The 22803-nt window shown below is 38.2% G+C and overlaps 1 protein-coding gene across 1 annotated transcript in view; it reads right to left on the bottom strand.

The window, feature by feature from the left end:
• Positions 1–13981: 13981 nt before the first annotated feature.
• Snx7 (sorting nexin 7) overlaps positions 13982–22803 on the bottom strand; it is a 78099-nt gene continuing 69277 nt past the window's right edge. The window contains exon 9 of the mRNA XM_090334250.1: positions 13982–14488. Within this exon, the coding sequence (XP_090190376.1) occupies positions 14411–14488 (78 nt within the window). The 3' untranslated portion in view covers positions 13982–14410. The remainder of the gene's footprint in view (positions 14489–22803) is intronic.

Genomic DNA, 22803 nt, shown 5'->3' with positions numbered 1-22803 from the left:
GAGATCCTTCCGTGTACACTTAATTTTACACAAAAAACAGATAAAGGCATAAGAAAAGGAATGCTTCATAAAGAAGAAAATATAAGCATGTTGATAAAAACATGTTAATTTGAAGAACCAAATTTGAATCAATTGTGTACACCATACCTACAGATAAAATGAGCTGCTGTTGACTGGCCTAAATGGATTGCTTGGTTCTTTCACATTCACTGGCAGTTCAGTTAAAGTGGTTGAACCATTACATAATAAGCAATTTGCAGGTTCTTTCACTGACCTGATCCCCCAAGTCAACCACAAGCAGCTGAACTTGTGTTTTAAGGAGACAAAACAGGAATCTGCAAGTCAGTTTAGTATGGGAGGCTCTGGAAGAAACAAAACATTAACTAATCCTTGTTGAACCTTCTTATTTCCTGTAATGCTTTTCATTAAAGATGTGAGGTTACAGCAATGCAAAACCTCCTTAACTCTAAGATAGTATACTTGCAAATAGTCCAGAGCCTGCATTGTATGCAGAAGAGGAAATGAGAGGAAATCACAGCCAATCTTAGAATTCTCCTTCTTTTGGATTATTAATAGAGCATTCCCATTGACAGAATCTAATATACTTTAGCAAGAAGCTGATTCAACATTTATTCAATGACCATGTAAGCTGAAATTGCTTATCTACCTCAAGCAACATCCAGTAAACAGCTGACTATCTTCATCAGCTGAGTTCACAATCACTGGAAATGCCAGAAAACATTGTAATGCCAACTGCCCTGCTTCAAACTTTTTCTTCATAGTGGGAATGGAAGCTTTTGCTTTTAGAAAAATGGACATTTGGATTTTGCAATAGAGAGGAAACAAAGAAAGAATAACAGTGTTTCTTCAAAAATCTTGTGTTTTAAGTTTGTCCACTTTTAATACATATTATCTTACTATAAGCTCTTACTCTCATATTTGCGAAAATTCTAGAAGGTAGAGTTCTCAGAGAGGGACAGTAAAAGCTCATATCTGTAAGTCTATGGGTCAGTGGTCAAAAATGGTAGTCTTTCACAGTAGATCATCAGATCTGTTTGCGCTGCTCCTGTTTCTGCAGCTCTATAAGTTTTCTATAGGTGACAGACACTGGCTGTAGGGAGCAGAAGGCCATGTTTCCTTTCCTGGACATAGAGGAGCTGGCTTTCTTCCCCTCTCTAAGGGGATTTGCTGGGGACATTTCAATGCTTCTCTTCATGGTTGATTGAAGACTTCTGGGAAATGTAGTGGCATGGATCCTTGAATTCTTAGGCTCAGGGAAGCACAGCATAAAGTAGTGATATCTCCTAGCTTTAATGCTCAAGGCTAACAATCTACTACTTGAGCCATAGCTCTATGTCTGGCTTCTTGGTGGTTAACGGAAGATAGAGTCTCATGGACTTTCCTGCCCACCAGACTGTCTTTGAACTTTGGGTCCCAGGCCTGTGTGTGTGTGTGTGTGTGTGTGTGTGTGTGTGTGTGTGTGTGCGTGCGCGCGCGCGGGCGCACATGCATGTTTATGGGTACACGTGCATGCATGGACAACACCTGAGCTTGAACTCAGAGCATGGGCACTGTTCATGAGCTTCGTTTGTTCAAGGTTACTCTTCCTGAGCAGCTAGGATTACAAGTATGAGCCATTGACACCCAGCCTGGTTTTGATTGTTGTGTGAAATTGTAAATACTCGCTTTCAGCAGTCTTCCTTTCATTATTTGAGAAAATGGAATGGTTCAGGTTATAATCTAGAACAAGGACTCATTGCCAGAAAAGTGCTGGACTCCAGATCTGTCAGAAAGACAGTAACTACTGTCACTATAAAATACAAAAGAATTGTTCTGACATTTCTTTTCTAGAAAAGGGTGTCTGGAAGCCTTTTTCTTTTACTCCACATTCACAGTAAGGAAAACGACATTTCTCAAGCTTACAAATTTATTACAGGAACCAAGTAAGAAGCTGTCACTCACAGGGCATGCAGCATGGTCACTGTCACATTGCCACTGATACCACATTGTTAATAAGTGGCCTTTCACATTCATCAGAGGTCACAGCTTTCCAAAGGATTGTGGGTTTGAAAAGATAAATGTGGTTGCAGCTTTGATGCCAATATGGATAGGGGTAGAGGCGGGAGTAAAGACTCATCAACTTCATGGAGCTGAGTGATGTGGCACTTCCTAAAAACTGAGGAATGGCTCAATTCTCTGTCAGATGTCCCAAATTCTTGTGCTGGCATCAAAAGCAATGCATGCTGGAATAGTGTACTAGTTACTATGTTTTTGAGTAACAAGACATCCTGACTAATGTCATTCTTTTCCTCTTTCTCCCACATCTCCCTCCTAACTCCACCCAGCCCTTCTATTTTCTTCTTACTTTTTTTAAAAGATCTTCTGGTGAATGGGTAAGTTTGTGAGTGAATGAAGGTGAGTGAGAAGGTTTATTTAGACAGAAGAACTCAGGATTCTGAGGCTTGGTCCCCAAACAGGGAGTTTCACTGCCATGCATGTGTGACACGAAATGCAATTAGCCTTTTATTTGGGCCTTACATTTGTTCTGATCTCCTAACAACGGGGTGTCAGATTTCTAGATGTATAACCACCTACTCACAACAGGATTATACATCAGACTCTTTGTTATCTACTTTTATGAAAGATTCCTGAATGCTAAGAGGAATACATTAATTCTGCCAAGTCTGTAATGAAGTTTCTGTCTCTCTGGTTGTTAATATTTCTCCTGATTATGCATTCATTTTTCTATCAAGGACAAAACTATTTACATTATCATAAGAGAAGGACCCTGAGAATTATGTAACATACTGGTTCTTGAAAGCTATACAGTTATAGTTACTCTACATTAAATATTATAATCATGGCTAAAAGTGAGCTGCAAAATCACCTATTAAAATACCTCTTCCCAAATGCAATGCAAATACAAACCAGGAAGGCAAACACATTTATTTTATTGAAAGTTTTCTGGTTTCAATGATCTGACACCCAAATTTTCCTCTAAGTGCTATTTTGGCATACACATCTTGAGGTCCAAACTTGGTAGAAATGTCTTGACTAGTAACTGGGTATGAACAATGATGTCTTATTTTCACCATTAATACAGCCATCAATGAGAGTGGCTGGCACCCATACTAAATGTCATTTTTCTACTACTGAATAAAATAATATATAGACCAGAACCTGAAATATGGCAATAAATGCCCATCTCCTTTTTTCTTTTTTTTGAAGTATGGCTTTATTTTGAATGCCTATCTTCTTAAGCTAGCGTGTTAATTGCACAAAAAAGGTTCACAGTGCAACTTCTATATATGCATATTATACACTTCGATGAATAGGACTTCCTGTGGTAGGGAATATGAAAGTTAAGTGAAAGGGTTATTCCAAGTCAGCTACTACGGGTGCATGTGTGAAATACCATGACAAAAACCCTTCAAAAATGAACTACCAAAGATTAAATATCTTCTGTCTAGTAAGGGGTACCAATGAGAGGGAGCAGGACAAGGGAAAGGAAGGAAATGTTATCAAAATACTGTATATTTATGTGTGAAAATGGGACAATGATGTTTGTTGACATCGGTTTGGGAATGGGAGAAAGAGGGTTAAGGGTTAAGGGAGCGGGATGACTCTGATCTAACAACTTTTATGACTATATGGACATGTCAGAACAAAACCTTGTACAATTCATTAATGCTAATAAAGTATGTAAATAATATCTTTGCTCTTATTACATTTTGTTATTTTCTCCTCCCTTTTAAAATAATTTTACTATATTTCATTATTGTATTTTCATGTGTACATATTAAGTACTTCACTCATATTACACACACACACACACACACACACACAACACACACACACACACACACACTTATTCCTCCCCCTGGCTCCCTCCCCCAAACACTCTGCCTTTTGCACTCGATGTGTTGCTGCTTTTTTTTTAAGTCTAGATTCTGCATACATGTGACAGAATAAGCACTATTTGTCTTTTTCACCCAATCTTATTTTACTTAGCATAATGACCTCCTGTTCCATTTATTTCATTATAATTTCACATTCTTGTCTGAATAGTATTCTGTGTTCATAATATTTCATTCTTCTCTTTCCATCCTCCTCCCCTCCCTTCTGTTACTCCTCCTCCTCCTCAAGCACAAGGCCTTGAGTTCAAAACTCCAGTGCCACCAAAAATAGATCATAAAAATGCTTAATGATTGTTTTAGAGAATAAGCTGACTTTTGGGACATTTTTTATACTTCTAAGGATTCAAGGCCTCATATCTAAAATATATTAACAGCTAAAAAAATTGAATCACTCTAAAACTAATCTTCAAAGAAACAACCATTTCATTAAAAGATGGGCCAAAGACTTAAAGAGAGACTTCTCTGAAGAAGAAATAAGAATGGCCCATAAGGTGCAAACTCGTTCAACGACTGTGGAAAGCAGTATGGCAGTTCCTCAAAAGACTAAACATAGAGCTCCCCTGGGACCCAGCAATTCCACTACTTGGCCATACTAAATCCACTAGCACAAATATGTTCATTGCAGCACTATTTACAAAGATATGGAACCACCCCAGATGTCCCTCAGTTGATGAATGGATCAACAAGATGTGGTATTTATACACAATGGAATTCTATGCTGCTGTCAGAAAGAACGACATCTCCCCATTTGTAAGGAAATGGAAAGACTTAGAAAAAATCATATTAAATGAAGTAAGCCAGACTCAAAGGAACATAGGCTCAATGGTTTCCCTCATTTGCCATAATCGGTAGAAACCTTGGGCTCTTCTAGCAAAGATTTGCAATAGAGCAAAATCTAGATACATAAGGCCATACAGTATGACTCTAAATGAAAGGACCTCTAGGATATAGAAACAAAAGCTATATAATGAGTGATTATTGTCCTTAATGTACTATGTTATCTCTCATCTCATTTGCTGTCCCTTGTTTATCTCATATTGCTACAGTATTTCACTTTGTTATCTGATATATTGGATATATTTGTATTTGGTTATTTGAAATTGGATAGGAAAGGGGGGAAATAAGATGAGGGGTGGGCGTGGGGGGGAGGGAAATGGGGACCAAGACATGAGAAAGGGTATCAATGTATGTGAAGTAATGCACCTTCCATCTGGCGAATGTAATGTAACCCTTTTATAAATTACAATACAAAAATATATGAAAAAAAGAATGGCCCATAAACATATGAAAAAAGGCTAGACATCTCTGGCCGTAAAAAGAAATGCAAGTCAAAACAACTCTAAGATTCTACCTCACTCCAGTTGGAATGGCCATGATCAAGAAGTCTAATAGCAACAGATGCTGCCAGGGATGTGGCCAGGAGGGATCACTACTACACTGTTGATAGGAGTGTAAACTCATTCAACCACTATGGAAAGCAGTATGGCTGTTCCTCAAAAGACTAAACATTGAGTTTCCCTTTGATCCAGCAATTCCACTACTTGGCATTTACCCAGTTGTCCAGAAACAAGGACATACTAAAGCCACTAGCACAATGATGTTCATTGCAGCACTATTTACCATAGCGAAGATAGGGAACCAACCCAGATGACCCTATGTAGATGATTGATTCAACAAGATGTGGTATTCATACAGAATGAAATTTTATGCTGCCACCAGAAAGAATGACATTGGCCCATTTGTCAGGAAATGAAAAGACTTGGAAAAATCATATTAGGTGAAGTAAGCTATATCCAAAGGAATATAGGCTCAATGATTTTCCCCATTTGTAATAATTAGTACACACCTAGGACTCTCCTAGCACAGGATTACAATAGCTCAAAACCTAGATATACAAGGCTATGTAGGATGAGGCTAATTGAAAAGACTTCCAGGATATGGAAACAAGAGCCATATAATGTGGGATGGGAGTTTGGCCTAATGGTTAAAGTGCTTGCCTAGCATGCATGAAGACCCGGGTTCGATTCCTTGGTACCACTTACATAGAAAAAAGCCAGAAGTGGTGCTGAGGCTCAAGTGGTAGAGCTCTAGCCTTGAGAAAGTCCAAGGACAATGCTCAGGCCCTGAGCTCAAGCCCAAAACTGGCAAAAAAAAAAAGAGCCATATAATGTGTGATTGTTGTTCTTAATGTGCTATGTTATTTCTCATCTCTTTCGTTGTCCCTTGATTATTTTCATATTGTTACACTATCTTACCCTATTATCTGTTATATTGTATATATGTTTATGTGTTTATTTGAAATGGGAAAGGGTGGGAAAATAAGATGAGAGGAGGGGTGGGGGGAGGGAAATGACGACACAAATGAGAAGGGGTATCAATGTGTGTGAAGTAATGCACCTTCTGTCTGGTGAATATAACTGTAACCCTTCTATTAATTGCAATTTTAAAAAGAAATTAAAAAGAGTCAAATTAAAAATAGTTTTCACTTCATGTGTGTAGGAATGTAGAGGACACATTCCATGATCTGCCCTACCTCTCTTGTTTTTTGTTTTTGTTTTTGTTTTTTTTCATTTACTTACATTTAAATACATCGGTAAATCAGCAGTTGCATTCTGTTACCACGATTGATATGTTGGAAGTAGAGGGAAAGAAAGGCAAATGCCTTCTCAGAAGCAAAAAAAGAGACACCCCTTCCCCTTAAAAATAAACAAACAAAAAAACTGATTAGAAGGAAAAAAAATGAAGTGCTAGGAAATAAAAAACTAAAATCCCCAACCCCAACAGTACTCAAAGGAGGGCAGAAGAGCGGGTAGGAGTACAAGAAAGGCAGCAGATAGGCCTGGAAGCTAAGGCCAATGCTGTTCCTAAGAGGGTGAGGAATGGGGAATCCTGGGAAAGCATTTCCCCAGCCCCAAGGCAATGGAATATCTTCACTCATGCTCCTTGAGGAAAGCTGCATGGAGAATTTCATTTCTAAGAGACTTACAGAGCCGGTATAGTTCTTCCTCTTGTAAAAAGGGCGCACTTGGTGCTCTGGAGAGCTAATGGGTTCTGTGGAAGAAAGGGGAAATGTATGTGTAGTTCAGGGCCCTGGGAACTAAGACTGCCCCTGGAAAAGGAAGGGATCCGAGGCCTAAGTGGAAGAATCAAAGCTGTCCTTCAGCATTCCAACTTCATGGATTTCTCAGCTGCTTTGGGACAGAGGTCATTTCAAAGTCAAGAGGGCAGAAAGATTCCAATCCTGGGTTGCTGTGGCTTTTCCTGTCTTTTGTCCCTAAATTTTCCCAAAACTCTATGTTAGAGCAAGAGTAACTTAAAGAGTTCTCTCTCACCTTGATAGCTCCCCACAGATATCCTAAAACACCTGATGAAGAATGTGAAGACAAGCTAGAGGCTCAGAAAAAACCAAGGTCCTCTGATGATGCAAGACAGTTGTAAGGATCCTTCAGTACTAGCTACTTCCTGTCCACAGAAATAGGTGGTAGCATATGAGGGAGGCCGAAGTAGGCCCCTAGTGGTACATAGATTGAACCACGGTTGTATGGAAGAATAGGTAAGGTAGGATTCGAATGGAAGAGATAACAAAAGAAGAAAATGGGCCTGATGGGAGGCAAGAAATACACTATATAGTGAAGTATATATGGGGAAGTAGAAAAAGACATGGTAATGGATAGCAAATAGAATGTGAACCCTGGAATAGGATAGAAAATTTCTCCCTTTTGTCTGACTTTTCCTTATTCTACTTTGGCCTATGCTATCCTGAGGCCACTCTCCAATTGCTTAGTGAATTCTCCAGTAAAGGCAACCTAGGCTGGCAAGAGTCGAGGTTACAGATCAGAGTAGGAGGAAGCTACCAGTGGATTCTGGGCTTGGGTAGCTGCCATTAGTCCTGCTCTCTGCGGCCCCTCCCCAAACCTCATATCGCTCAGATTCCACTTAATTAAAAAGGCTGGAGGACAGACAAAATCAGTCAAAAACCCCTGTAAAACAAGTATCCCGACTGACTCACATTCAGTTAAAATGCAAACTGCAGGGGACATAGTGTATGGAGGTGAGGCCATATTAAGGCCAGGGGTGGATGGGAAATGTATATGTATAAATCAGAGGAAGGGCATCAGAAACTGGTCCCTTCAATTAGGTCACAGCAGAGCCAAAGGTACAGGCAACCAGTGATTCTTTGGAGGTCTCTGGGATCTGATCCTCAATCTATGAGAGACGCTACTTAAAGGGCTGGGTGACACTGTATCTCTCCTTCCATCCAGTTAGCCAACAACCAACGACCTACCCCTCTTGTCAGCGTCCGACCCCATCCAGGGCCTCCTCCTTGCCCTCATACATGCTGTTGCTCCAGCCCTACTGGATTTTCCACTGCTTATACAAATGCCAAGTGAAAATTCTGACTTAGAGCACTGTTTAAAAATTACCAGGATTTCTAAGATGGATCATTATTAAATCAAGCTGTATGCCCTTGGTGTAGGATCATGGATGACCACACAGCATTCCTGCTACAAAATCTGACCAACAGGACCTAGAAACATTTCCTCTGAAAATCGCAGGGTCTAAGTTATCTCACCTGCATTGTTTGCTACAGAATATAGAATTTGGTGTCATGACTCTAATAGTGAACTACTCTAAGATGAAAAAGATGATAACCTTCACTTGTTGTAGTAGGGTTTGGTGAATTTCTTTTCCATTTAAAAATGAATTACTCAAAATATGTTCCAGTATTCATAGCAGCCTGGCCTTAGGGGAGAAAAATGTAGCATATGACCTCTGTCATGTATTTCTCAAGAGCCCTCAGCTGATCTCACCCACTTGAAAGCAAGGGCCTGGATAGGACCTTCTGGGGAAAAACAAACTTGGCACTATTATATTCAGTTTTAAAATTTGGACATGGGTAATTACAGTTTCTTTGGTTGCATTTTCTATTTTAGCATTTTATACTTCACCAAAGATGCAAATTATGCCATCAAGCCATCTTGGGTTCTTTATGGTTTTCTTTGTGATATAATTAAACCAAATGATTTCCTCCTAAAAATATATTAATTTTTAACACAATTCTTCACCCTTTGTGACACAGCAGCTTTTGCTCTGTGTGTGTGTGTGTGTGTGTGTGTGTGTGTGTGTGTGTGTGTGTGTGTGTGTGTCTGTTTCTTTATAGGTATGAACTCAGAGCCCTGGGTTTTTTCTTGGCTGTTTAGGCTCAAGTCTGGTGCTCTAACACTTGTGCTGCACATCCACTTCTCTTTTCTTGACTCATCAGAATCTAAATTCTTTGCCAGGTATGGTGACTCCAGCTTGTAATCCCTCAAACCTGGTTGCAGTAGGAGCTCAAATCTGAGCGAACTCAGAGCTTCATAGTGAAACCCTGTCTCAAAAAATAAAACCATTCAAAACAAACCAGAACAAACTCATCCAAATTCCTAATGACAAGATGCCCTGCAACAAGACATAATATACATGAGCATGCAATGCTACGAGTGAGCATAAGAAAAGAATGACATATAATATCTAATTATATATAATAAATTATTATATATTATACAATATATAATTGCTACATAGAGAAAATAAAATAGCAAAGAGTAGGGATAAAAGAAAGAAAATTAGATTTCTATGATGTTACTCAAAGAAAACATTTATATCTTATATGAAGGAATTTATAACATTAAGCTGCTGTTATGGGACTCTTAAGAGACTTATAAAACATGGAGAATGAGCAAGTGTAAATCCTTTAAGCGCAGCTCTTAGCCAGGCAGAAAGTCTGGGATCAGGCTTGAAGACATTTCCCAGCACTGAGCCTGGTTCTCTTATTATGCTTTAGCCTTCCATAGCTGGTCTCCTATTTCTCTCTTGCTTCTAGTCTGTTGCATCCCTGCCTTTTCCACTTATTGAAACTATAAAACCATACTGTCCTATAAAGATAGTATTCACTTACAAAATTCATGCAATCCTCACCCAAGTTCCTGTAATTGCACCCAATTAAAAAAGTTAGGCAGTTGAAAAAAATTCATCCTAAATATCCTGGCCTTGTAGACACTAATTTCTTGCTTCTAGCTTCAAGCTATATGACAGTCAAGTTTTCTTCTTTGAAGACTCCTTAAGTGTAGTCTTAGAGCTGGGCGTGGTGGCTCACACTTGTAATCTGAGCTACTCAGGAGGCTGAGATCTGAGGATCATAGTTCAAAGCCAGCCTAGACACTGGAGTACTTGAGACTATTATCTCCAATTAATCACGAGAAAACGGAATGTGTGACTATGGCTTAAGGGGTAGGGTCGTAGCCTTGAGCTGAAGAGCTCAGGGACAGCACCCAGGCTTAGAGTTCAAGCCTCATGACCCACAAAATAAAATAAAATAAAATAGCCTTAGAGACTGCTATGTGCATTAACTGAAGCAAACTTATTATATATGGCGTGATGTCTGTCTCAGATTTCTGACATCAGGTTACATTCACTTGACTGGCTATTCTTGTTTACATAACACAGAGATGCTCTCTGATACCTGTCAGAGGTGGAACGAATGCATTTCTGAATCAGTGGATGCGTGGATGAATTATTTTTTTTGCATGAAGTGTCTCTGCAGATTTTCAGTCTCATATTGTTCAAATAAGTCATTATAATAAATAATTATTTAATCTTCAAACCAGTCATCAGACTACTTCAAGTAAGGAGAGAACACTTTGGATGCATAATTACCCAATGCCTTATTTAACCAGCTCTGATTAGTTACAAGATTTCATGTCCTGAGATGATTTCCTGCAAATGAAAAACAAACAAAACAAAACACTGCTCTTCAGATGTCACCAAGAGATTACACAATCATATTGTAGAATAAGAAACACAGCCTCTTCAATCTCCATGATGTACATTAAGAGACATATAAATAGGAACTGTGGAAGTTCAGAGTTTCTCTTTGGAATACACTTAATTATAGCCTTAAAGAATTACACCAGTGAAAGTAGGCAAACACACAAACAGCTTCTCCTCATGTTAAAGAAACTGCCTAATAAACTGCGCCCATGAATACAAAAATACTTTCAAACCTAGGGAAAACGCAACCCAAGGAAGAATAAATACAAACAGGCATGCAATGTTTGGCATGCAGCCAGCTTCCAGAGTTATTGATTTTTGTGTTTTTGCTTTTTTTGTATTGATTTCAACTCATGTTTTTCCACTAATTAGTATATATAGTCACATACCGCACATGTATACATACCCCTTCTAGGCACCTTTATAAACACACATACTCTGCCCTATAGCCCAGGATAGCCTCTAACTCCTGATCTTTCTGCCCAAGCTTCCAAGTTAGCTTAAATCATTCTCATTATGACACAGCTTTAGTAAAGATCGAACTTTGGTTTGCTTTATCACTGGATTTATTCACGGAGGAAATGGATGCGGCTGTTTCTTCTGTGGCTAACAAGGAGACACGGATGAACTTAGTTACCAGCGTTGCCTTGGTCAAAGTAAGTAGTTCAAGTCAGCTGTGTACTTTATTCTTACACTTCCTACTAGCAGAGTAGAGCTAGTGGGTTAATTTCCCCCTTTCACAGATGGGAAATTGGGGCCTAGGAGAGTTAACACAAGAGCTGAGAATTTTAAATGCCGAAATGCCCTTTTTAAAAAACAGTATGTTTAGAATTTAATTCTAGCTCCAACAACTCTTAAGACTATATGTAAGGTTATTATTAAACATGCAGGAACATACGTTTTGCATTTATGGGGGTAGATAGCAGAATGATTTATCAGAAAGAATGCATTTTTGGATAAACTTTCATTAAGCTTTCTGTGGTGAAAAATGGCTAGGACTTGGACAAGTATTCTTGGTCAGTTTTCTATTTATGCGTTTATTACTACCTAGTAACCAAATTTCTGTTTTAGAATATAAATGAGTTCTCTTCCCCCCCTTTTTCCCCCTCTCACTCAAAGTAGATCTTTCTTGGAAAACAGCTATAACCATTTCCCGCCTGCCCCCTCACCTAGTCCTGGGGCTTGAACTCAGGGCTTGGCTTCTTGAGCTTCTTTTATTTTGTCAAGGTGACTAGTCTACCACTTGAGGTATAGTAAAAATTTTGCTTTTTTCTGTGTATGTGGTCCCAAGGAATTGAACCCTGAGCTTTGTGCATGCTAAGGTAAGTACTCTGCCACTAGTTCACACCACCAGTTTTTCAAAGCTTATTTTTACAGTTTTTAACTGATGCTGTTAATATGTACAAGCCTTGAGACGTTATCTTATGCCACATTAACTATGTACCACAAGCAATTTTTACAGGATAGGTAAAAGAATGTAGGGAATGTGGGTAGGAAAGTGTGCATGTGGAAGAAATGTACATATCCTTGGTCTACTGTTTTAGGTTCTAGTTCTCTTAGGAATGACGGAGACAGTGGTAAACGTTGCTTTTCAGAAATTGAAAGGAATGTGTAAGAAATCACAACACACCCTAACCAACCATTAAGGGACTCTACAATTGATAGGAAATTGAATGCTGTCTAAAATTTGCTTCTGATTGGTTCAGAAAACCTGAAAGGGGTGGAATTATATATTGAAATGTAAATCAAAATAGTTCTGTTTACCTTGCTTTCTTTAGCCTCCTCTCCTTCGTCATGCAAATAGTATAGGCACCGACTACCATGAAGAGAGAATGCAGGAGACAGAACAAGAAAACTCCAGGCTTCACAAGTCCAAGCTGACATGACCCTAGCACAGACACAATAAACTCAGAGGCATGAAATCAGATGTGTTAGGCAGGTTGGAGTAGCCAGAAGATTCTGAAATTTGTATTTCACCAGGCAGTATAGTTTCAGAAGAAATGTAAGAAGAGAAAATGATGAGGTATGGTTGGGGTTCTTAGTAAACAGAGGAGGGGCAGAAAAGGACTTGCTACTAAGGAATTGTGCCATGTGATTGTGAAGGTAAATGAGTCTCAGGATCTGCATGAAACAAGCTAGGGAACTAGGAGAGCCTGTGCTACAAGCCCAGGATCATGGCAGGCAGCTTGATATATAGGAAGGCTGGTATTTCAGTTTAAACTCAAAGATGGGAAGCTATCAGCATCCCTAATTGAAAGGAAGGCAGGGATTTTGCTCTAACTCAGCTTTTTTAGATGACTTAAGCATCAATCGATGAGTGAGTCCCACCCACATAAGGAAAGGCTATCTGAACATGGGAATTAATATGAATTTCATTCACACAAACCCAATACCTGTCCAACGTTTTGAGCATCCCAGAGCGTAGTCAAGAAGACATGAAATAATCAAAACACTTCCTGTTTTATTGATCAATTATCATTTTACTGTAAAAGCTAGAAGGACCTAAAAGGATACAATTAAAAATGGTTCACAACTACAGTTATGCTTGGCTACATGAAACTATAGAATGTCTTTTTATTTTTTTTCATTGGATTATAGCAAACTGTCTAGTTGAAACATCAAGAACAGTGCAGTTTGAGGACTACTGTAAGGGAGAGATGTATCAAGATGCTTCTGTGGAGGTAGGAAAAGAATACCAAAACAGAGAACATTTTACTTGTGGCAATATGCTTTTAAAAGATTCCTAACTAATCATAAATGACCTTTGGAAACACATTTTTAGTAGTTGAAAGTAACAAGTTAAGTTTCAACAATATTTTTGAATAGCTAATAATGTTGTATTTTTACAATATTCATATAAGTAACTCAAATTACTAATAATAAAGTGAATAGTATTTCAGAGAAAATTATGATAAAACTGAATAATATGTTTTCTAACAAATGCTGAACTCATTTTTGCCATTGGTATTTGTTTGGGTGCTAGTACTTGGATTTGAACTATGGATGCTATTCCTTAGTGTTTTCCACTTGCATCGCACTTCTATTTCTGGCTTAATTGGAGATAAGAGTCTCTCAACTTTTTCCTCTCAGGCTGGATGGAGAGACTCAGATTTCAGCTTCGGGAATAATTAAGATTACAGGCAGGAGCCAACAGCGTTGACTTAAATTCATATTTAATCTGTTTCAGAGGTTTGAGCAACTAATAGAAAAAGAACACACCATACTAAACCATTTTTATTAAAACTTTTTTTAATTAAAACTGAATTTTTACATAATATTTAAAATGTCATGTTCCACAGTCAAGTATTCAAGAAAAAAATCTCTATATGCAATCATTGGCACATATATTTCAGAACATAATTAAAATTAAGCTGAATCTTTGTATGTTATAGATACATATCAATCTATATAATATAATAGATCAATATATATCTATAGTATATCTGTAGTATATATATATTCTATCATAGACCTTTAGGTCTATATAGATAGATTTATATTTCCAAATTAATGTCAATGACCTGGAATACCTGAGTTTTCAAACTGTTGGTTTTCCAGATTGTATAAGACATTTTCCATTGATTTTATTGTAAAGAGAAGGGAGGGCCCAGCCAATCAAGAAAGAATAACTTTGGTTGATAGATGCTGTCTTCCCAACGATCAAACAGAAGTCCTCAATGAGATTACAGTTTATCTTCAGAGTCTTCTTCCAGGGATAGCTCAGTCTGTGATGTCAGGAACAACTCCCAGGTAGCAAGGCACTGACAAACAGAAACACACCATGGGGAGATGAAGAACAGCTTGCTTTTAGTGTTACAAGGCTTAATGAATCCCCACCTATCTGTTCCAACAGCAGTCTGTCCTCTTCCTACCCTCATCTTGGTAGGATTCTCATTATGCCCCATAATTTAATTGCAAAAGAGGAAACAAAGGGATTAATTCCCTCCTTAATGTTAAAGGAGGGGTTACTGGCGAACAGGAGGAAAATACCTCAAAGTCTGAGAGTTAACATGGAGCCATTTCTTAAGTGCTACACTATTATCCCAGTGTCAGGAGAGAATAGAGAAAAAGAATAGTGTGGTGGCTTAAATGCTAGCCTTGAGCAAAACGAGCCTCAGGGACAGTGCCCAGGCCCTGAGTTTAAGCCCTACAACCAACAATAAATAAAAAACATAAAACACAGAGAAAAGCTGGAGCTGCATGGATCTCATCAGGAAAGCAGCAGCCTCGAGTCATGGCGCAGTGCCCTGCTATGCTGTGCAGCTGGCACAAACTGCCCTGCCACTGGGAGACTCAGATCCCATGACATGAACTGCGAGTTTAGAAAGATGGATTCATTTTTAAGATTGCTCCTTTGAAAAATGTTAACTATTATTAAAAAGGAGATGTATAGGGAGAGTAGAATTACATATATCAAGTAGAGTACATTTCTTCTGAAACAATATCACCCCTACACTCATTCTCTCAAGACAGCTTCTTTAGCCATATTAATAGACAGTTGAACAAAATAAATAGCAAGACAAACAGAAACATACTACGTGAAGCTCAAGCATAGCTCGCTTTTAGTGGAGCATGGCTTGTCTGAGGGGATTGGAAAGTTAAGAGGAGGAGCACAGACAAGAAGAGTAGGAAGTGAATACAATCACAAAACTCAATGTACAGACATGAAAACGGAATGAGGAAAGTAGAGGGGATGAGTGATGGTAGAAAGATGGGAGGAGGAGGAATGATGGAGGGTAACTGATCTCAAGAGGCATGCACAGAAAGTCACATGTTGAATTAAAACCTCTTTGTGCAAACAACATGAAAATAATAAAAATGATTTAAAATGTCAAGTGAGACAATGAAAAACAATCCTACCAATGTCACTTAAAATAAACCTATTCACGATGCTTAAAAATATAAGGAAATCTAGTTTGGGTTCAGGGCTTAAGCAGCACAGTACTTTCCTGGAAAAGGAGGATGAGGAGAAGTGGGAGGAAAAAGACTACGGAGGAGCAGAAGGAGCAGGAGGAGAAGGAAGGTGGCTAGAAAAGGCTGATGGAGAGCAGACTCTCTGCAATGACTTTCTAGTCTTTGCGAAACCACACACAACCTGGCATCTAAACAACCATAGAAATTAACCTCTAAATGTCCTCCAGGTAACATTCAAAGCAAGGTTTTGAAGTGTTGACATTTCTTGTCAAATAACACCAAGGATGGCACTGGTTCTCAAACAATTATTCTATTTACCATCATACTCTGCTTCAAAAATACCAGTGAAATTCAGGCTGAAGATCTCAGTAGCCACCCATGTCTTCTGAGTGTTGTTGGGAATATTTATTTCCAATCATTTCTCATCCTTGGACTCAGACCAACTGTGACTCAATATTTTCTTTTTTTTTTTAAATTTATTTTTCTATCTTGAACACGGATACCCCTTGTCATGTTTTTCTTCCACTTTCTCTCCTCCCAACCCCTCCCAATCATCTTGTTTTCCCCTTCCTTTCCTTATTTCAAATACACAAATAAACATATATACAGTACAACGGGTTCCAAAGTCAAATATAAGTAACTACATGAGATGGACCATAAGGTGAAAACAAGAGATAAGAAATAATCTTCATGTCCAAAGTAAGCAATGAGAAGGACAGTGAAACATAGTTAAAAAAGGCAAATAAGCTATTCTCCATACTACAGGCGGAATATTTACATACCTTGATACACTGAGAAGGGCAGAATAATTAGCACAGGATACCAATATAAGTCCTGAGATACTATTGTAGTTCCTTTACATATTAGTTTCTTTAAATCATATAGTGCTTGCTAGGAACCTTGCTCTACACATGAGAAACTGAGGCCTGAGTGTCGGAAATACATTTTTGACCTCAGAGTCCTCTAAGTAGAATCACTAGTGCTGACTCATCAACAAGTGGAGAAGCATCAATCATCAATCTTCTGTGTCCCCACGATGGGATATTTAATGTCACTGGTGAACAGGATGAGCTATCTTTCCCTTGTGTAATAGAAGGACAAATCTGGAAGGAGCTAGGCAAGAAAATGCATGATTACAGAGGCATCATGCAGATTGAACTTCAGGAAACAATACCTAAGAGTATATAAAAGTTGAGTATATAGACATTACTTCCCTACACATGTCTTGGAAATGCTTCCTTTTTATTCATTTCTGCAGATATACATCTCAATGCTTAGACTGAGTTAACCCACACTAGGTGAATGGCAAGCGTTAAATAAATAAATGAGTATAGAGAAGGGATGTATTGAATAAGCAATACTAATTACTGGCTATGGTAATAGCTGGATTTATTTTCTGAACATGAAGGAATTGACAAACCTGCTTTCTAGTGTCTTCTAAGCTTAAAAATGATCTCTATTCAGGTTGCTGACTATTAAGTTTTCTGGACATTCAATGCTAAGAATTTGACTTGGTATTAAGTAACTCCTCAGGTTAGATGATCCTCTTTTGAAATCTTGCTAGCATATATTTTACCAATAAATATTTAACTGTTCCTTCCTACTAAATATCAAATTAATGTAAAGTCATTTACTTAAAAAGATGGTATCTGACACTATTTATTTGTGATAGCACTGGCACTTAAACTCAGGGTTTCAGACTCTTGCTCATGGCAGGCACTCTACCATTTGAGTCACACTCCAGTTTTGGCTTTTTGCTGGTTAAAGATTTGTCTGCCTAGGCCGGCTTCAAACTGCCATCCACAGATCTCAGCCTTCTGAATAGTCAGAATCATAGACATGAGCCACAGGTGCCCAGTTTGATTTCTTTTAAACATGAAAGCCCAAGTGTAAAAAACTTGAGAAAATGGACTGTTTATACCAAAGAGTTTCAAATAACATTCAATACCAAGGAACCTGACTGGTTTGCAAATCAGCAAATCAACAGCAGACATCTCACTAACCTAGTATAAGGCCTGCCTTAACTAATAAGTTATAGTTTTAAAAAGGTGAATTTCTTACACTTGAGTTTTCTGTGGTATTAGGCACTTTATTTTACTTGTTTTTAAATCATTACAATCAGGGAAGCTGATCAGTAGTTGTAGAAGTCAGAGTACCAAGTGAAACTACTCAGCTTTGCTGGTCTAAGCTTTATGGTACCAATCGGTTCATTTTAAGTTAGAATTTCAGAAGACCGGGGAGAAAATCAACAAGAAGAGTTCTTTCTATCTGGGAATGAGGTAGTACCCCTTTCCATTCATATTATTTCACAGAGTACAACATCCTGATGGAACCAGGTGGTTCTTCTATTTTAGGCTATCTAATTGTGAGCACAGGACTATTTCTCCCAAGGTGGGAAATCAAGGGAATAAAATGGAGGTTTAATTCTAAAACTAAACTTTTCATTTTGAAAGGACATCTCTTGCTGCTTCTGCAGAAGTGGTGATAACATTTGCCAAGAATGGAGATGAAGGTCTCTTCAGTTCTCATGAGTGGTTAGTCATCTCATAAATAGACAGGATGGACTCAACAGTAACAATAATGTTGTTTCTATAGCTAAAATCCAGAAGAATTAGAGAGTGAAGGATGAACACTGGCATTCCCTCACATTCAAATGTGAGCCAGTGGGACCACAGTAGCTTCTGGGAAATTGGAATTATCTCTAGGTTAATTTCCCTATCCACAGAATAAAGAGCTGGGACACTGTGCCCACTGTGTCTCCTGTCATAACCTGGGCAGATTTCAAGAGGCTGGCTACTGCTGATAAAAGGCTGAAGCATGAGATCACCTATAATTTACAAATCTGTCTCATCTGCTAGGCTTGATCCAGTATGGAAGGTGGCTAGCATAAAACTTGACCTCCCTTCCAATATGTGGTATTGATACCATGAATACTCTCTGAAGAGAAGATTCATAAAAACATGAGAAATCTCTGCAAGCACCATGGTCGCTGGCATCACTGCCAGTAAGCTGCACTGAAGCATGTTTATTAATTATAATGCTAGACCCTGAGGTAGATAGTTTTCATTTACTCAGTAGCTTTGAAATATATAAACTGTGCTGCTCCTGGGGCTTGAACCAGGGCCGGATGTTGTTGCTGAGCTTTTTTTGCTCAAGGCTACCACTCTACCACTTGAGCCATAGCCCCACTTCCAGCTTCCTGACAGTCCATTAGAGAGAAGAATTTCACAGATTTTCCTGCCTGGGTTGGCAATCCTTAGATCTCAACCTCCTGAGTAGCTAGGATTACAGTCACGACCCATTGGTGTCCCACTGATAACTATATTTTCATGTTCACAATTTCAAGGTCGAGGAAAGATGGTGGCCTAAGACGTATGTAAGTTGAGGCTCTTGTACATGAATGCTTAAAAACACCTTCCATTTGGTGATGTCATGGTGACATTAAGTTTCATATATCCCATGATGCACGTGCCTACCTGTGTAAATGTATATTTTAATATCCAGGTGAGTCTGTAATGAGGCAAGAGCTATTTTATTTTCTGTGTTTACTTTATAGATGAGGATGAGACTCACTGAAATAAATTCCTCCAGGCCAACCTGTTTAAAGTCATATACTCTTAGTCACCCTTGGAAAACATCACTACTATTAATGCCACCAACCTGCCCATGAAAAAAGCTGCGAGAAAGGTACTGCCACCCAAAACACATCACTAACAGTTAACTCAACAGGATCAATGTTTCTCAATGATAATAAACTAAAACAACTAGCAAGTTGCCTCAGACAGAAGCAATACTTATTAGAAGCCAAATTTTATTATTTCAAAATGAGAAATTCTCATTTTAAGACAAAAATTCTTAAGCATCCACTTTCCCCCCAACAGAGAGTTCCATGAGGCCTGTCTCCCTGTGACTGCTTCCTAAGGATTTAATGTTGCCTATGCTAGGCACAAAGAGCATTAACTACACTGCCGGGAATACTGGAGCTCAAATCTGTAGAATTACACTTCCCCAATGTCATGGCAAACTATTGAACATTGCCTAAGGTGAAGACAATGAATGTGTAAGATGTAACATATGTAACATCATATAATATAGTAATATTGTGTGATGTAGTAACATTAATATTCCATGATTATGATACAAGATGTACAGTGATATTACATCAGATTTAAGATCTGATTTAAGGATGTATCTAATTTATAGATATAAAATCTGATCAAAACTTTCAGAAACTGCAGATTTTTAAATTCTGAAGTACCATCAACCCAGAAGGAAATTTGAGATGATGTTGCCAGAAAAATTGTTATTTCTATCATGTGGCAATAGCTCCATGCTATTCATTGAATTTCATTTTTAGGAAAGTTTAATTTCAGTTTCAGAGACTCAGATGCCAATCTGTAATTTTAGAAATATCTGTGACTTTGAAATAACAGGCTTTGCATATTATTTTTCAAAATTTCCTTTTGCTTCTCTCAAGAAAATAGAAGTGCATCACTTGAGTGACTCATTAGCTGCAAACGCCATCTTGTGGTCCGTTTATTTATTATTCTGTAGTGTTTTGAGGATGTTTAATCCAAAATCAGAGAAAACTATAAGGGGGCTTTAACTACAATTTATTCTACTTCTCTCAGTTTTACACACTGGTAAGTTGGAATAGAAAATTATCTAATATACTGGGAATCTTTTCAGCAGGATGAATATGAGCCAAAAATATTTAAAAATCATATCATCCTTAAGTAGTTGTGCAAAATTTACAATTCATCATGTAAGTTTATGAGTATAATGCATCTTTTGGTAGGTCGTGGGGCTTAAACACTGGGTGTAGGCCCTGTCCATGAGCTCCTCAGCTTAAGGCTAGTAGGCTAGTGCTCTACCACTTGAGCCACAGTGCCACTTGGGTTTTCTGGCAGGTTCACTGGAGAGTCTCATGGGCTTTCTTGCCTGGGCTGGCTTTGATTCTTAGATCTGAGCCTCCTGAGTAGCTAGGATTACAGGTGTGAGCCACCAGTGACTGGTTGAATGCATTTTAATGTCATCTCTTCCATCATTCTCACCCAACTCTCCCAACCCCACACATCCCATCAAGTTACGTGATTCTGTTTTCACATATGAACACTGAATACTATGTATTCAATGTATTATGTATTTCAAGTCATTTCTTCCTTTTATAAGATTTTTTTCCATTCAAATCTCTGAATAAATTAACTTCAGAAAAAGAGACAAAGATTTTCTGTACTGCTATATAAATATCTACTTACATGTAAGCTATACTTTATTTGCATACATAATTAAGTCATTGCAGTACAGAAATCTAAGAGAGCAGAAATCAGCAAAACAACAATAATCTTTAAGATTCCACAGCTATGTAATACTTGTATAAAACAACTTTAAAATTATGCATAGCAATGTGTTATAGTTGTGATTTAAATACCTAATTCAAATAGAAATCATTATTTAATCTTAATGTAGACTGCCTTGAACTTCTTGCTTCTTCATTTATCCAAAATTTCTGGTAGCCATTTCGAAACTGCATGTATTTTTCTAAGTAATTATTGTGGTTAGTCTCCCAAAATACTTGTGAATCACTACCCCCACCCCCGTGGACCCATAATAGGTAAACAATAGCCTTCATAAAGGTTAAGATTAAAAAACATACTCTTTGAAACCATGGCCAATGCTTAAGCCTCTCTTCTGTAAGAGTACACACTTAAAAGATTAAAATTTTATTCCCCCCCTCTCTCTCTTTCCCTCCCTCCCTCTCTCTCTCTCTCTCTCTCTCTCTCTCTCTCTCTCTCTCTCTCTCTCTCTCTCTCTCTCTCTCTCTCTCCCTCTTTTGCCAGTGCTGGGGCTTGAACTTAGGACACTGAGCACTGTCTCTGAGATTTCTCAAAGCTAGCACTCTACCACTTGAGCAACAGCACCATTTCTGGCTTTTTCTGTATATGTGGTACCAAGGAATTGAACCCAGGGCTTTGTGCATCGTAAGCAAGCACTCTAGCACTAGGCCAAACTGTCGGCCCCTCTATTTGATTTTTATTCTACACATTTCATGTTCACTAATTGTACACTTTTTAATTCCATTGCAAAATTGACTACACATTAAAATGTTGTTAGCATGATACAGACTGTAAAAAGACATAACGTTAATTTTCAGTAATCAATAATGTGTATTACCTTATTAGAAACACAAGAGAACTAGATACTAAATGGATTGCTGTAAATAGCATTAAGTCACACAAAGTTGACGGATCCCGTTTTGATAAAGACCATACCAAAATGAATTGTGTGGTCTATAGAAAACTGTGGCAGAGCCTGAAATTCCTAATCTATGCAGTCAGGCTTCTAGTTAATGCCCTACAGTGAATAACACAGTAGACAGTAGGGCCAAAAGATAGAAAATATTTAATTGGCATAAAAACAAGCTGGGTAGCAGGTCCACTCCAGCAATCCTAAACTATTCAGTAAGTGGAGATCGAAGGATCACAGTTCAAAGCCATCAAGGAAAGAAAAGTTCATGGAATTCCATATCAAAAGAAAAATACAGAGCTGAAGGCACAGCTCAAGTGGAAGAGTATCAGCCAAGCAAATTCCATCTCCAGAGATACAAAATAAAAAGAGTTTCTGCTCTAGTTAGCTTGGTTTTGATGATTTTTTTTTAAAAAAGATTTTATCTTTAAAGAAGGTTAAATTCAGTCAGCCAAAGAGGTAACAATATTTTTAATGTACTATTTCATAATTCTTATGTCTCTGTCCCAAGATTTTATTTATTTTATGTGTTAATATATGTAATTTTTGGAACCACTACTGTTTGAATCAGGGCATCATGCTACCAGTAGGAAAGTGCCCTATCATGTCCCAAGAGTTTAAAAGAGAATTCAGATACTACCTATCATTGATTAGGCTTAAAATGCCGGTAGACAATCTACCAGGTTCACCTCTCTTTCTCCAAGGTTGCTTTTCAGAAGGAGTTAAACAGTATCAGGTGACTCTGTGTGATCAGGTGACTGTATGGGAAGTTAATGACTTTGGGAAAAAAAATGCCATCATTCCATGTCCAGTGTTCTCGTCTTTCAGGAAAGAAAGAAACGAGAAATGTGGCATGGGTGCGATCTGCCAGCCTCCCTGGAGGAGTCAGTTATAGCGAAGGACCTCAGCTGCCAAC

This window comes from Megascapheus bottae, chromosome 6 (genome assembly GCF_031878675.1).
Source record: "Megascapheus bottae isolate mThoBot1 chromosome 6, mThoBot2.hap1, whole genome shotgun sequence".
In the NCBI taxonomy this organism is placed as follows: Eukaryota; Metazoa; Chordata; class Mammalia; order Rodentia; family Geomyidae; genus Megascapheus; species Megascapheus bottae.
This window is presented reverse-complemented; position numbering and strand designations above follow the sequence as displayed.